At 40.2% G+C, this 13398-nt stretch overlaps 1 protein-coding gene across 1 annotated transcript; it reads right to left on the bottom strand.

Moving 5' to 3' along the window:
* Positions 1-847: 847 nt before the first annotated feature.
* On the bottom strand, positions 848-9766 carry aup1 (AUP1 lipid droplet regulating VLDL assembly factor). The gene is made up of 12 exons (XM_020595594.1): positions 9456-9766; positions 7677-7814; positions 7443-7593; positions 6180-6367; positions 5536-5608; positions 4941-5014; positions 4495-4561; positions 4078-4180; positions 3852-3989; positions 3509-3648; positions 2250-2338; positions 848-1211 (listed from the first exon to the last, which is right to left on the bottom strand). The coding sequence occupies exons 1-12, from the start codon at positions 9494-9496 to the stop codon at positions 1166-1168; spliced, it is 1248 nt and encodes a 415-aa protein (XP_020451250.1). The 5' UTR covers positions 9497-9766; the 3' UTR covers positions 848-1165.
* Between the last annotated feature and the right edge of the window lie 3632 nt (positions 9767-13398).

The following is a 13398-nucleotide window of genomic DNA, read 5'->3' as shown; positions in this document are numbered from 1 at the left end:
ACTCTGTAATAATTCTTTAGTATATTACTTGTGTGGTGTAGAAGAGAATTATCTATGTAGAGATACTGCTTGCAAACCAATGATGGTAAGATGATGTCATGGGGTAGGACTGGATAAGTCTGACTTCTTCCTACTCCACTTAAGCATGTACTAGGTATAAGCAAATTGATATTGGATTAGCATTTGTTGGATATGTGTAAAATTATGTGTGTTGACATATCAACTGTCTTTACATGCTTGAAAGAATAAATAAATCAAATCAAATAAATCAAAAGTCCATCTATATGTAACGCTAAATATTCATTCTCAGTAACTGTTTCAGCAGAATCTGTCACATCTTTTAACTTAATACAGTAAAGCTGCAATAATACTGCATGTTACTCAACCATATGTAATGAACAAGGTATTTAATTAGAATATTTCATTCTTTCCGATCTAGGATGTCTTATTTTTGTGGTGTAATTTTCATCTTTTCACATAATATATTCTAAGTGCATGAATCACCAATACTTACCAGTGTAAAATCTTAGTATTTGTTCATGTGAAATATCTTCTAAAGCTGGAGAAGACAAGACTGTTTTTCTAGACACTGTAGTGGGGCCAGACTTTCAGTGGTATGAGTAAAGATTTGCTTACTGGCTCCCTCTTAGGGCAGAATGTCGTAGTCTTGCATTTAAGGAAATGATGCCAAAGCGTTAGAAATATGCCGGGTTGAACAATCCAAATCTGGCCAAAGCCTGCTTATTAGTCTTATTAGATTATGCTCACCTCAGGACATTTGAATCTAATTCTGATCACAAAGTAGCAAGAGTGACAACACAAATCTTGTGTTTGAAGTAATTTTTGATTGCAAGATCAAGCTGAACTTTATTTTAATTGACGACTCTGGACATTATAAAAATAAATAGATGATTCACAGTCGGTAGATTGTAATACAAATTGTTATCAAAATTAAGTATCAGCCAGAATGAAGAATTAAACATGCATAATAACGGTTTCATCAACTTATACATGTTCCAAATACTCCTTTCATTACTTGCAATTGACAAAATCTGTCTCAAACTTATTGACAGAATATAAAAACATCATTCAAAGTAGACTGCTATGCAAGCTGAATATGCTCCTTTCTGACAGGTTCTCAGGGATGACTTGACCCAAGGTGTGTTCACTGGCCGTCTTCTTGATTCAGTCCATGTTTTTCAATGTAGCGTCTGGTAGAGAAAAACAAAACCAAGTCAGTCTTTACTTTATTTAAAAGTGTTTGTTTAATCTGTCAAGAACTTAACACAGAAATGCCTGGTAAAGATGGTGAATGTGACCCTGCATGCATCGCTTTTCGAACTGCCTGCAGATGCGTTGTAGCTATTATAAACGTGGTCCTGTCAGTGCCCTTCTGGGCCAAATTAAAATGAATTATAATGAAATTCCCTCCAACTATAAAACTAATCAGCCACATTTTAATAGGGGTTTTCGCCTACACTATACAGAACAACAAAAATTTTTTCCCCCTAAACAAGTAGTGTGTACAAGAAAGGCTTTAAGCTACCGTGTTTTGTTGATGGGATATATTGTTGTGATTATTTTAATCACTAAACTTCAACCATTTTGACAAAATTCAGTGTGATACTGTCATAAAAGTTATGGGAAATGTGCTAACATACACATCCAGCAGTTACACAACAACATTAACATTCAACTGGAGTTGTGTTTCAAGCAAACTGACAGTATCACACTGAATTTTGTCTTTTGTTCTGCTGTGTTGACTTTTATCCTTTTATAAAACTGGCCCCCATACGTCTTACAATGCTTTAGAAGTGCCATGCTCTTACGTTGAGACCTTCGCACTTCTGTGTGAATTGTTCTCTCACTGTTGTTTCAGAAAAACTCTGGATTTCAGAACAAATTTAAAATTAGTCAGATGTATTTCTATACAAGACTTTTGCCTAGTGGAGCTTTAACACCACACAGAATCGCTGTTGAATGACAAGCACTACTGCACAACTGTGAGATGTTGTGCATAATAAAGCAGCTTTGACTTTTCTTTGAGGCTTATTAACATGAACTGAACAGACAGGACAAGCACAGAAATATGTGATTAAAATATCTATTTAAAAGAGACTAACAGAAAACTTGATTCCACCATGAATTGCTGACCTTTCTGCTGCAATATTAACATAAATGCAGCTCCTCTTACAAATAATAAAATAGTCATTTTATGAGGGGACATTGCTAATGCATGAAAATATCACCTTCTTGCAAAATCATACAGTGCTTCTTTTCTCTCTTGGAGAGACAAATGTCTGTCAGCTGGTGATTTCCCAAAACATTTGGCAACAGGCTGTAGATGGAGAGAAAACACATTTTGAGCTTAGTGAAACACAGATGCACATATTGTAGGGGTGTGACAATACACTTAGGTCATGAGAAGAGAATATTTTAACACTATTTTTAAGAAATCTTCAACAATGAAATAAATGACTGGAAAAATAATTTTTATTCAACTAAAAGTCACAAAATGCTAAACAATGCTGGTGCATATTGAAATCTTTGTAAAAGGTTTTGCCACAAATTCAAGTGACTGACTTTTCTCCTGTAGGATTTCTCATGAGTCTCTTCAGACCTTATAACTGTGCATGAACTATGCATGAGCTTCTAACTGAAGCTGTGTGTGACCTTATAGCTCTTTTCACTCTCACTACACTGCCCTGGATGGTGACATCATCTGGCAAAGGCGCTGCATTGACCAATCACATACCGAGGATGATCAGGACATGGATGCCCATGGGAAGAAGACTCTTTTGTTTACCTTGTTAGCATGAGCATTCACTGCTATTCACTGTCGAATCTTGGCCACAATTAACACACCATAATGATACACCATGTATTTTCATTAGTACCGGATGTTAAATGGTGTTTTTTTATACATCAATGCCAACACACACCGGTGATAGAATTGGTGCTAAGGTAGAGTAGGTTATGTTAGCAGCATGGCTAACAAAAACACAATGGAAACTCAGGGGCTGGAAGCAAGGATGAAGCCATATGATCATATGGTACACGCCTACGACACCTCCCCTGCAAACCGTCATCCCCCGCCCAACATAGCCCCATGTGTGGAAACACAGCAGGGAGTTGTGTTTTTGCTGGACTAATGTGAACATACCGCTACACTCCGTCATACCAGCTGCTGCTCTGGTTCTGTTATGTACTGATAGAGCGAACCAGCTTTTGCCTCGACAAGAAATATCATCACATTTTAATACTGCAAGATCTCGTGGAATGAGATCTCGTCACACCCCTACCATATTGCATAACTTAAGTCAGTTTAAACTGTGACAACAAAGTACTGCTAAACTAAAATCTCCAACAAGTATTTTCTTCAATGCAAATTAGAAATCAAGTAATCCAAGGAATATGATCTTCATTGTTTAAAGACAGTGGATCCTAAGTGATAAACTCCCCGTTTCACAGCTCAGGCACAACAGCATGTAGAATCACAGAGACAAACCTTAATAGTGAAGGCAGAACCAGAAGAGTAAGCACTGATCTTAGATGGCCCAAATGTAGACGGCCCTGATGCTTCCACAGTAGTTTCCTCCTTATTCTCAAGCAGATTTGTTATGGTGGTGTCAACGCAATTGGTTTTTGCTGTACACAATGAAGAGACAGCTTTAAGTTCAAATTTGACTGTCATGTGTTACAAATTAAGAGGGAATAAACTGTTGCAGGAAGACTGGATAGTGTAGCGACAGTTTGGTAGAGCATAGTAGATGTATGTAATGGGAAAGCAGCATGACAGTACATTACAAAGGGGTGGCAGGGATGTGAGGTCAAATGTAAATGTGCCCCACCTAGGTCCTTTGTGATAACATTCAGTGGGATATGAGGCAGCACATCCTTCACTTGCTGAGCCATCTTGGCAATCCTATGATCATCTGCGCCCAAACTCTGGACCATGAACCCGAGCCCCATAGAGCCAGGCCTGACACCTAGGGGTCAGGACAGCCACAGCTGACATCATCTGAATCCTTGCACGTAGAGAATCAGATGTATTGTGGGTTTATGTCATTTACTCACTTGCAGACATTTGTGGTACAGTGTGTCTTTTCCTTTTCATGTGCTCTGCTTTATCAGCTTTAGTAATCTTTGTAGAGACCAAGCCAAGTTCACTTGCTAGTAGCTAGAACACAACAAACAAAGGATACAATGTTAGTGTATATCTGCAAAACAAAAGTAGAAAACAGGAGGCAGTTATGATACTGATGGGCACAGTAAAGGGGGAGATCATAAATTTTATGATGCTGTGCTTTTAGGAAACAAACCTTTTGTAGTTTACTAAAGAGGGATCTGGATGATTATTGCTGGAGTGAGGGAACTGTATAAACTGCATTTTTATATAAACAGATTTTTCCTCATATTTGTTTTTAACCTTATAGAATCTAGCCATTTATGCATCTACTCAACCAACAAACAAGGGGGGGGGGCATGGTTTACCTTCTGGACTTTGTTGGCAAACTCCTGCGCTGACTCTCCATCTTGTCTGGACATTGGTGGGAGCCAACTGGGACAGAAAAGTAAAACCAAAATATTAAAATGTTAAGTAAGGATTCTACAACAACTGTGGCAACAGAAATGCTCAAAATCAACAGAAGACTATTTAAAAACTGAATGAGGAAGTCAGGGCATTTAAAAAGTGACTAATGAAAGCAGTTTAGTTTAAAAACCATTCAAATTCATGCTCATTAATCAACATCACCAGCTAGAGAAGACGAGCCTGGGGGTTGTTTCTGGTGCCAAAGCCAAGTGTTTATTTTGGGTCAGTGATATGTACATGGTGCATCTATTTGACATATCTCCTGTTGCCACAAAACCACTTCCATTTATGGTTCAACTTTCAAAAGCAAATGCTGATAGAACTGATGACACAAATTATTTAGTACCTTACATGATACACTGTACATGGAGCAAAAAATGTCCACAGGAGCTCCATCAGCCAACTGGACCCTGATGTGCTCTGTGAACACACAACACACAACGAAGTCGACCATATGGTTGTATTACACTGTAGTGTGACAGGCCCTCAGTTCAGTTGTCTGCAAGGACTCGTAGCTATAGTGGTGTCCTGGTGACCCAAACAATCCTGCAGCTATTTAAAAATATCCTCACTGGATACCTTTAGCCACTGCTCCACACAGACAGAATTAGTCTTAGTACTGAGACGAATGGATTACATTTACGCAGCCTACACTAATAAGTTTGCTGTCACAAATTTTCTAACGATTTTCCATAGAAATGGTATATGAAACATATTATTCTCCCTTAGTGATTTCCTTCCTTTTGTATGTCTGTATCTTGTTGTGTCATCACATTACTGCCAACCACAACCACAAAAGTCTTCTGTATATGTAACTATGTCATAACACATACACAAGAGTCAACTAGTATATACAATTTATGGAGCATAATATTAATAATATGGTGACAATATCTGCCTATCTATTTTGTCTTAAGGTCATATTAAAAAAATAATATTACCAAAGCAATCAATGGTCTGGTCACTTGTAAGGCCACAGGCTGAACAGACTCAGTCAGTGAGAAAGGCCAGGAACTGTAAGGGAGGAAAAAGGTATGTAGTTGGTGAGTGTATGTTCATCGGATTTTTCTTACTAAACACAAACATAATTCTGAACATGAGAAATTTACTTTATTTAAAATATATAAGCTATTAGATCATAAAGAGAACAGAGGAACTTTTTCAGTTTCCAGTGCAGTCCAGTCAGCTGAAGAGACAGTACAGTCAGTTCAGACTTGCTCAAAGAAATGAATCAATTTCGCAGCTGTTTTCACTTCCTTACACTAATGTCCCCATAGATCTCTAGAGGGAAATTAGTAGGGAGAAACAACCGCCAGAGTATTTGTATCTCAAAGTGCCTTGAAAGAGGGGTGATAATTTGTGGCTGGCTTGATTAAATCACTGTTTCTTTTTAGAACGAACGTCATGAGTATGAGGCTAAAATGGTTTCCATGTGTAAATACTGATGGATTCCTCATGGTTACTGCTGTGCAACCAATTTAGAAGTTAAATGTGAATAATAATCCAAAACCAAAAGCAAGACAGCTGAATCAAACATGTGCCTACACTGAGTGCTTTCTAGTGCAACAGAAATATTTGCGCTAACCTGAAACTGAGAAGGCCAGCACGACCGTTTGTGGTGTCCTCTTCAGGAAACAGGAGTAAAGGTGGAGTACCTGCAGTCAAGCAGTATCTCTGAAGAGATTCTCCTACTGCTTCCAGGCCAGAAGCTGAATGGATTTCCATGAAGCCTCTGGCCCAGCACACAAAGCCTGTGGAGCCCTCCAGGTGGGGCTAATGAGCAGAAAGACACAGAGAAAGCTTACCCAACACTGCCTTCTCTGCACATGTAGCACTTGCAAAACAAACAAACAAAAAAAGGTAAAGCTGACAGCCGTACACAAAAACATTTTTGTAACTGAGGGATGCAAGATGGTCCATACACTGAACAAGTACAACTTTAACATGCTTTCACTGTCTTCTCTGCAAATGTGCATGTGTTCATCTGTGGCCACTGATGTTTTCATACAGAACACGACGTACCTTCATCCTCAACATTTACAGTGCTTCAAAAGAAACAGTGATATGTATGTGATCAAAAAGAATATGCAGTTATTAAAAGTGCATCAACTAAGATTTTACACACTGTCTCATTAATCAATTAAAAATGTGACAGGATGTGGGATCGCTCCGCTATTCTACCCCCACTCCATGACACTGCTTGTCACAGCCCTGCTGTAGTTATTTTAGCTTCTCAACCCTGTGCTGTCAAAGTACGGTCTAAAATTAGCCCCGCCTGCCTAGCGCAGGATATAAGAAGTGTTATTCAATGTGCGAGTAGCCATTTCAAACAGCCAGCCATGGAGGAGCTCCTGGCTGCTAAAAGTCAGAAACAGTGGCTGTCAGACTGCGTTATTTTGCACAGAGAAAGCAGGACAAAGAAAGAGTAAAAACAAGGGCAGGACATAATGGGATTCATCTGGGACAGCGCAGAGCATCACATATACATGCACAGTGTGTGCATGACATAGGAAATTTGTCCCGCCACTGACAATCACTGCATGCCCCCCAAACAAAAAGGCTAAATATGGCCCCTCCCCCAAAATGTTAAAACAAATAATAATAATGGTGTAATATTTCCAGCTTTGATTTAAAATTTTTGAAAAGTATGGGCCACATCCACAATTACAGGCATATTAGCTGGGGCATGCCGACAGGTGCTAACTGGCACATGAAGCATGTAGCGTTCCTGTGGTTGAGAAATACCTAAATGTTTAAAATGTTGGACGTGTTCTCTTATAATCACCCTAACAAAAACCTACTGTCCAACATGGTTAACTAAAGAAATGGTTAAAAGTCGAACACTCACAGTATTGCAGGATGTCAGCAGGTTGATTATGTTGTGGTCGAATTCTGTTACATGATTACATATGTAGAGCTTGGTGTTTTTGTCTCTGGACCGAGGGTTTTTCTGTCTCACATACATCCCCAGGACTGAGCACATAACCCGCACAATAAATCTAAAAGCAATCAAAGAAAAATGGATGTAAACAGGTTATAACAGTTCACTACTAGGAAGTCTCTATAGGTGATTGATACTTGCCTTCTAACAAAATTATCTGGAAGTGCACAGCTGACCAAGAATATGTGGACGCCAATGAAAATCCGTATTATTGTCAAACAAATGCCAACTGGAAAGTAGATCAGCAACAGCAGGAGAACAAATGCATCTTTGGGAAACCTGTGCAATCAAAGAAACTGTTGAAATTTTGTTGCTGAAGAGATCTTGACAAATCACATGAATCACAATAAGACTGCAGTGATTAACAAACTTTACTCAAGAAAAATTAAATAAGCAAATAAATAAATAGATCAAAATGTATGCCATATCTGGGGTGCCTTTATTTAAATTTACTGAGCCACCACATAAACCCACACCAAAGTTAACTGCCAACTACCACTCTTTACCTAAAAGGCGTGTAAGGGTTCACCAAATCCATGGTTCGGGTCATACCTCATCTGTGTGTGTGTGTGTGTGTGTGTGGTTCGGGTGTTACATCTCCTGTGTGTGTGTGTGTGTGTGTGTGTGTGTGTGTGTGTGTGTGTGTGTGTGTGTGTGTGTTTGAGGGGGGGTTAAGAAAAACTGGAATGTTTTATGGGTTTTATTAAATCAAAACACTTGCAAGTGTAGTAAACAAAGGTTTTGGCCATTTCTGTTTCAGTTTCAGAACTGTTAAACCTCTATTACATAACAATATCCATTATCATTGTAAAAACCAGTAAAACAGATTAAATGTGTCAGCCTAAGGAGGTAAGAACTACCACCTGCCACCTTCCCCCTCTCTGTTAAAAAACTACAGGACTGTTAGAAATGTATTCTCAGGTACACCTGTCCTGTACTCACTAGGAAACTAGTAAATTAGAGTTTAATACTTCATGATGAATTTGAACGTTTATCTCAAGTTTAAATAACAATTACTCACTGGTGAACTAAATGCAACACCCATCTACTTCGCTGCAATGTCAATATTAGAACAGTATTACTGACACTGAATCAGAAGCAGCTTTAATGGCCAAATGTGTCGAAGGTGGAACCTGACTCCAGTACATGAGTATGTACAAGGCTCTTACGTAAGTTAACAAGACTGAGAGAAGAACAAAAGACAAAGAATATGCACAGAACAAAAAGGAGTTAGTGTGAGTTTCAGTTTTGCATTTATCCACAGCCCACAGCTTCCACTTTCTACATGTTATTACACGTGTCACTGTGGGGCTGCCTTAGCTTTGAGGTGCTGGGCACCATCTGGAAAGCCCATTATTAGTCCTATCCGACACTACAACCAGCACCACTGTACCCACAGGCCCCGTATCCCAGCTCATGTAAAAGCCATTTATTCGTGGAGCAAATGACGGTGGCACAACTTTTACTTCTCGCCTTTGAGACTAATGGCAAAGGTATTCGCCCCTCATGTACAAAGATACAAAGGTCAACTCAGTACATTAAGTCCAGTTTTAAAATCGTCTTTTGCTAAACTTCATTCTCAGCTGCCGTTGTCTTTTTACAATGCCAAGCTCAACAACCAACTATGGATAGGCTAGCGAGCTCGACCATTTGGCGTTGACTTTACAGCTGATGACACTACAAAGTGTGCGTTAAAATCGGCATTACACGTTTGCATAATATGTTTTAGTGATAAAGCATTAACGTAACGTCACCTCCACACAGCTAGACTAGCTAGTTAGCTCGATGTTTTATAAAGGTTGGACCTCGCTTCGCGAGCAAACGTTACAGCTAATATTTATTGAAAACACAGAACCACACCTTAATGTTACTATAAGTACAGCTAATTAACATTAGCTAAAGATTAACCGAGCTGCTTACCGATGAAAGTCAAACATGTCTTCAATCCCCCGAGTCTCCATGTCTGCCAGTCAGTTCTTTGATCAGAGGCTAATGCTAACAACGCAACCTGAGCTCTAAAAATAAATTAGTCATAACGTTCACTACAGCAGTTTTGCAATAAGGTTCTTAAACTGACATATAACGTTACTGTTTCTGCGATGAAAACGTTTCGGGTAGCTATATAAACAAGTTTAAATTGTTGTTATCAGATGTTTCTGCCCGCAGTTCAAGCAACGTTAGCTCCCCTGCGCCGCCAACAGCAATAACAACATTTCCGGCTAAGATCCTATAGAATAAAAGTGCCATCTCCACAATAGTAAAGTAAGCTTATATGAAGTCGGATTAAACATACACAATTGTATGTCTGACTGTTCCTATTAACCCATATGTTATTACCATATAGTCTGTGGATGTGTAAAAAAAAAACTGAAGAAAAGAAAAACCAACTCAACAGATAGACTTTCCAAATAAAAGTCCCTGTACAGAACAAGCGGTGAAAAGTGAAGGAATTATCGCCATCTAGTGGTTGAATTACATACTCGCGCATCATTTCACATTTCATGGTATAACCTACTTTTTAGGAGGAAAATTTTTATCAACTATGAAACAGCATGTCTATTTGTCTGTTAGACAACAAGATACTGAAAACCGTGCCTCAGACTGTGGTCCAAAATATTGTTTTTAACGGTCCATAGGTTAGGAGAGCTTTGTGGAACTAGTACTTTCAAGACAAAAAAGGGGAGTGCTCTTTGGTAAAGGGTGTGGAATTTCAGTACCATAACCATAACCATAAGCATAAGCATAAAAAACCTTTATTGCCAAGTATTTAAAAAATTTTAATAATTTGAAAATGCAACCAAGGCACACATATTTTAAAAGTTAAAATGCCTTTATTGTACTGGCAAATATTATAAATGGAACATGATTAAAATTGCATCTTGTCTTCTTCACAGAAGAAAAGCATGGTAAATAACGGAGAGCCAGGGAGTTTTGGGGCCTGCACTCTTAACCCAAATTAGCTGACATTACTAGAAAACTGTGGGAAAACCAGTTGCCTAAAACTGTTTTTACATGAGGTTAAACTAAACATGTGAAGTTGTATTAACACAGAACTAGTGATGTGTCAGTCGCGAACGAGTAGGCTCTATGAGCCGGGTCTTTTAGGTGAATGATGAGAGCCCAGAGCTGATTGATTGATTATTTTATTTTATTTGTTAATACACCACAGAATGGTAGGGAATCTTTTTGCCATACTGTTCGGCCACAGGTACTTTATATACTGACTGTATGTTGTGTTCATTGATGTATTAGATTAGATTCAACTTTATTATCATTACCCATGTACAAGTACAAGGCAACGAAATACAGGTAACAGGTTACAGGTAACAGAAGTGTATTGCATTAGTCCTGGGAGGAGAGAAGGAGTGAGGTGTGTGTAGTGGTATAGAGGAAGGCAGTGGGGGGTCAACAGTGGACAGAGTTCAGTAAAGAGACAGCTGTAGGGAAGAAGCTATTGATGTATGTGCCTGCAAGCAATCAGAGTCAGAATCAGCTTCATTGGCCAGGTGTGTTGGACACACGAGGAATTTGACTCTGGTACAGCAGCTCTCAATGTGTATGTACATGTCCTTATGTAAGGTAGCACTCCACAAGTAAACAATATAAGGATGAGAGAACAGAAAGGAAAGAAGTAATGTGCAAACAAAGCAAAAGGAATGTGTATTAGTTAAAAAGATAAAAAAAAAAGTACTTATAATACATATATATATTGTGTATATATACACACAGTCTAGGGTTATTTACCCTAGTCATACTGTCGTGGGCTAAGTGTATCAGCGTTCAGAGGGGAGGAGTTCAAACTGATTGTGTCCAGGGTGTGAGGGGTCTGCCATCAGGTGTGATGACAGACAAGGATCATACCATCAGGTTAAAATGGGGAGGGGTGGGCTGACAGTCTACAGAACAGACTACAGGAGTGCGCAAACAGCCCAAGATGAATGACACTTGGGGCCCTATTTTGAGGAACCATGGCATCTCATGAAGATGTATTGGCACAAGTGGTGTTTGGACGTGTCCATGTTCATTTCGGCAATTTGTAGTGCAGTACCCCCACATTACCAACTAACCCAAAATTTACCCGGTCACACTCCATTTTCATCTGGACACACCTGCTGGCGCAAAGTCAGCAGACCACTGCTTGGTAGTGTTAGAGATTAACCCAATTCTTTTGTTGAAAGCACGAGAAGTGAAGACAGGAGAGGACTGTTTAAAATCAACAGAAAGTTTACTGAAAGTCTGAGCACAGGTAGGCCTTACAGCGCTGGGATCAGAGAGATAGAACTCCCGCAGGAGTTCCATTCTCTGAGCCCCAAATTAAGTTCTTACGATACATTTTATCTGGCCGGGCCAGGCCCGCCCTGGACAGGGGTGCAACCTTCAATACCTTCAATAGTTTGTGATCCTATTGGTCATTTGGTGTGAGCCGGAGCTCGCACTTCCATATTGAAATATGGTTAATCTAGGTATGTGTGTGTATGTGTGTGTGTGTGTGTGTCTCCGCCACCCTGATCTTGATCTCGAGGTGCACTCATCAATGGGTGGCCTGAGTTGCAGGCCCCCTGTGTGTGTGATGCTAATAAGCAACTGTTAAATATGGGACAACTCACACTGAACTATCTTTCTCCAATTTTTGCAAACGAAGAATGCTGTATGAACATTCTGATTGGAGGCGCAGCTGCCATACGGGACCTAGAAGAAACGTCAGCGTGGCAAGCATGACGGCGCCTTGGTGAGGCTACGCCAGAGAGGGACACGGACTCTGCTCCTGTCTATCCACCTAGTGAATGTTCACCCCTAGCCAACAAGATGGATGGAATTCTTCTCGTCAACAGGACTAACTCTGACTTTGCACGCTCTGCTGCTTTATGCTTCACTGAGACCTGGCTCAGGGACTCCATTGCGGACAACGTAATACAAGTACCGGGCTTCCAGGTGTACAGAGCGGATCGCGTAACGGAACTGTCCGGGAAGATGAGAGGAGGGGGAATCTGTCTCTACATAAAATGAATGTTGGTGCACAGATGTCATGGTGCTACAGAGGACATGTGACACGGATTTAGAGACTCTCTTTATCAATTGCAAACTTTTATTCTCCCTGAGAATTTAACTCTTTCATTGTAATCGGAGTGTATATAAGACTGCAGGTCCATGCTAGCGTACTACAGCTCCTGGCAGAACTAATAACTAGCGTGGAGCTAGAACATCCCAACTCTCCACTCATTGTTCTAGGGGACTTTAACAGCAAATCTCACCCACGAACTGCCCAAATACAGACAGTACATTACCTGTCCCACCAGAGACAAAGTCACACTGGACCACTGCTACACAACAATAAAAGACACCTATCACTCTGTCCCCCGCGCAGCCCTCGGACTCTCTGATCACTGTATTGTGGCGACCCTGACCGGCCGCTGATGTTCATGTGTTCTGTTGTGTGCGAATGGGTTTGACAATGTTATTGAAGGCTGTTCATGTATTGGTTACTGCTGTTTTCTACAAAATGCTGCGCTGTTCTGGCCAATGTGGGATGGGGGGGAGGAACAGGTGCGGGAGGAGATAAGAGGGATGACAGGTGGGCGTGTTGTTTAGATTCTGTTGGCGCGGAACTCGGGTTGCCCTGAGAGAGTGTCGTTACTGTTTGTCCTGCTTTACTTTTTTTTTGTTTTCCTGAGGAACACACGGTGCCAGGTAAACCGCAGTTCTGTTGTTGCATTCTCTGTTCTGTCTAATAAAATCCAAAAAGACAAAGAAGGTGTTCTCCTCACTGTCAGCATAGGTGCTAGCGCATAGCTGGCTAGTTAGTTGTCCCAGTATAGGACAGGGTCGGGCCAGCTCCTCTCAACCGAGCTAGCGGTCGTCACAT

This window comes from Monopterus albus, unplaced genomic scaffold (genome assembly GCF_001952655.1).
Source record: "Monopterus albus unplaced genomic scaffold, M_albus_1.0 scaffold27.1, whole genome shotgun sequence".
In the NCBI taxonomy this organism is placed as follows: domain Eukaryota; kingdom Metazoa; phylum Chordata; class Actinopteri; order Synbranchiformes; family Synbranchidae; genus Monopterus; species Monopterus albus.
The sequence above is the reverse complement of the archived record's forward strand: the minus strand, read 5'-3'. Positions and strand labels throughout refer to the sequence as shown.